General features: G+C 42.6%; 1 protein-coding gene across 1 annotated transcript; it reads left to right on the top strand.

Moving 5' to 3' along the window:
- The first annotated feature begins 759 nt into the window (after positions 1-759).
- On the top strand, positions 760-2175 carry LOC115200584 (C-C motif chemokine 4). Its single transcript, XM_029763753.1, has 3 exons — positions 760-1047; positions 1579-1702; positions 2043-2175. Exons 1-3 carry the CDS (start codon positions 987-989, stop codon positions 2167-2169), a joined length of 312 nt encoding a protein of 103 aa, XP_029619613.1. The 5' UTR covers positions 760-986; the 3' UTR covers positions 2170-2175.
- The last annotated feature ends 1579 nt before the right edge of the window (positions 2176-3754 follow it).

Raw genomic sequence — 3754 nt, 5'->3', positions numbered from 1 at the left:
TAACTAGTCTGGGGGGGGTCTCAGTGTGGTGTGGCTGGTACCTACCTAGTACACTTATGTAGAATGACCCCTTTCATACCTAGGACACTAATGAAGAAAGACTGGTACATACCTAGTACACTGATGTACAAGGACTGGTACCTACCTAGTACACTGATGTACAAGCACTGGTACATACCTAGGACACTAATGAAGAAAGACTGGTCGATCAGTTTGTTGCCCTCTGGATCCACCAGGTTGAACTTGAAGGAGACGCTCCTTCCTTTCTCTCCCTTCTCATGACTGTACTCCAAAAGACCTGCAACACACACACACACACACACACACACACACACACACACACACACACACACACACACACACACACACACACACACACACACACACACACACACACACATACACACCCGCACAGTCTAACTTTGCATGGATGATTGAACATCTCAATTGATAAGAAATATAAATAAATACATTTAAAAAAAAAAATGTACTTAAAGGTTTATTTTAACAGATACTGTAGACGTGCAATGATCTGTCACTGTTAAAGAGGCGGACGAGACAGATTGACCGTTAAGTAAATGGAGAGAAAGTCTCAGAAGGAAAAAAGTATGAGAGAGAGAAAGAAAGGAGGGAGAGAAGATGATGAAAGTTAAGGTTACAGCTGAGGTGAATTTACGGCACGAAGGCGGAGACTTTCACTTTGTTCCAAGTCAGAGTGAAAGTGAAAGAGACAGTATAAATATACCTGTAGTACCAGGCAGCGTCCTCACTCTCTCTCAGCTTCACACACCTGAACGACCTGCCTGAATCACACCACTCTCAGCAGCATCACCTGGCAGCGTACTCACTCTCTCTCAGCTTCACACACCTGAACGACCTGCCTGAATCACACCACTCTCAGCAGCATCACCTGGCAGCGTACTCACTCTCTCTCAGCTTCACACACCTGAACGACCTGCCTGAATCACACCACTCTCAGCAGCAACATGACATCTCAAGTGGCAGCACTTCTCTTCGTCGCGACAGTGTGCTTGGGCTATGCATCAGGTAATACACACACACACACACACACACACACACACACACACACACACACACACACACACACACACACACACACACATACAGAAGTATTCCGTTCTGTGATTGATTTCGAAACTGGTGCTAGACTTGGGAATCTAGAAATAGAGCCTGGTCTGTGTCTGACTAGGATAATACTATATCGACTTCCACTTAGACTAATTCAGTGTGAAATATATCTTAAACACTTCAGAGGTCATTGGCTACATGACCTCCTTGAGGAAGTGCAGCTCTTCCAGAGACAGTTTATATCTGTAAAAGGGTTTTACCCAGATCCATTAAACATGTGTTTGGTCTTTAATGAGTTTTCTGGTAAATTATGTTGTTTCTCATTCAGCGAGGGTCACTCACATTGATCACTGTCTCTCCATTTTGTTCCGTCTCTCTCTCTCTCTCTCTCTCTCTGTCTTTCTGTCTCTCTCGCTCTCTCTCTCTCTGTCTCTCTCTCTCTCTCTCTCTCTCTCTCTTTCTCTCTCTCTCTCTCTCTCTCTCTCTCAGCATTCTCTGAGGTACCCGTGGACTGCTGTCTCCTCACCACTGAGACACGTTTCCCTCGCCACTTCAAGATGGTCTCCTACCTCCTGCAGACGACAGAGAAAGGCTGTGACATCGATGCCACTGTGTGAGTGTCTTCCTCTTTAAGACAAATTACTTCTCTTCCACCTGATACTCAGCCTGAATAAAACTTTTATAAACATGATACGACACACGTTATAACCATACAAGAACACGATTCCAAGTGTAGTACAATCCCTAGGTTTAGAAACAACATTACTTACAGTTAAGGCAAGTTTCCGGTGTTGTCTTACACTCCTAAGCAGTTTGGAGGCCTGCCAGATTGTGCTCCCCATCAGCGGCTCACTGATCTCCTTACGTGGTCCCTGGAGCACTTTTTGGCAACCACTTAGTCTGATATCACTCTGAACCTTAACGATTGTCAACTTCTGATCTGTTCCCTCCAGGTTCATCACTAAGACAGGGGTGAGACTGTGCACGCCCCATCCCACAAGGAGAAAGTGGGTGGCAGACTACATCAAACGTCTGGAGCGAACTATCTCCCTCCGGACAGCTGACACACTTCAGCAGTAAAGGAGGTAAGCATTTACTGTACCAACGAGAGAAATATGTACAAAACTTTTCAAGATTGATTTATTCCTGAGTCTGTTTCTACGTCAGACTTTATTATTTGCTTTCTGTTCTTGTCTCTTTCCCCTAGGCTCATTTGTTGGCTAAATGATATAGTTGTTTTAATGTTCTGCAATGTTTTCATTCACAGCTTTCCCCTTAAAGCTGCTCTGTAGAACTCCATATCCTGTTTGTTAAGAGTTCTTATCCCTTGTGCCTGTCTTCCACACAGGATGAAAACAGCAGAGTGAGACCAGAAGAGGAATGAAGGAGAGGAGTGGAGGAGAGGAATGGAGGAAGATATTCGATGAGGACCACCGAAGACGATACACAATGGTCCTGTCTTCGGCCACATTAATTTCAACCTTTTTTAAACCCAGAATTTCACCAGATACTGTAGTAGACTATTCGTGAGCAGTACATGATGTAAATGCATAGCACAGCAAAAAATATATATATACATCAATGTGGATTGAAAAATTGGATATTCATGTAGTAAAATGTGTTTATATGGTTCGGTGTTTTTTGATTGTGACGAGAAACTGAAATATGTACACTACTGACAGATTGTCCCAATGCCTGATGTGTATATCCACATTTGTAATGTGTTTTTGGTGCTATTGACATATTAAGATTATTATTATTTTTTTTTAACTGTGGCCTGTCCATGCTAGCTCTCATGAAAAAGTACAAATGACTATTTCAATAAAAGATAAAGTACATTTAAAAAAAAAACTTTTGCCTTATCTGAGCCATGAATCTTCCAAAATGGTTTGAATTGTTCCGAGTAACTGACCAGAGCTGATAAGACCCATTTATTCATTTACACTAACATGGTCCAGTATGCATAATAAAGTTGATGGCAGTTTTGGAGCAGTGCTGAGCGCCTTTCAGGTTATGTCGATATAGGACTCGTTGTACTGTGGATATAGATACTTTTGTACCTATTTCCTCCAGCATCTTCACAAGGTCCTTTGCCGTTGTTCTAGGATTTCTTTGCACTTTTCGCACCAAAGTACGTTCATCTCTAGGAGACAGAACGCGTCTCCTTCCTGAGCGTTATGATGGCTGCGTGGTCCCATGGTGTTTATACTTGCGTACTATTGTTTGTACAGATGAATGTGGTACCTTCAGGCGTTTGGAAATTGCTCTCAAGGATGAACCAGACTTGTTGAGTTCTACAATTTTTTTTGTGAGGTCTTGGCTGATTTCTTTTGATTTTCCCATGATGTCAAGCAAAGAGGCACTGAGTTTGAAGGTAGGCCTTGAAATACATCCACAGGTACACCTCCAATTGACTCAAATGGTGTCAATTAGCCTATCAGAAGCTTCTGGAAAGGTCCGGTTTGGAGCGAGCAGTCGCACTACGATTCACTCCACAGGTAACATTACACTTCACTACATTACAACGGTTTGATTTGTTTGATCTGAGCAATTTTTTCTTAGCTAGCTACATAGCCGTCTTTGTATCAAAGATAATCGTGTAGCTTAGAGTAATTATCGAAGTTAGCTATCTTCGTCCTCCTAACGTAGTCATCACTGCTAGCTA

This window comes from Salmo trutta, chromosome 9, assembly GCF_901001165.1.
Source record: "Salmo trutta chromosome 9, fSalTru1.1, whole genome shotgun sequence".
Taxonomy (NCBI): Eukaryota; Metazoa; Chordata; class Actinopteri; order Salmoniformes; family Salmonidae; genus Salmo; species Salmo trutta.
This window is presented reverse-complemented; position numbering and strand designations above follow the sequence as displayed.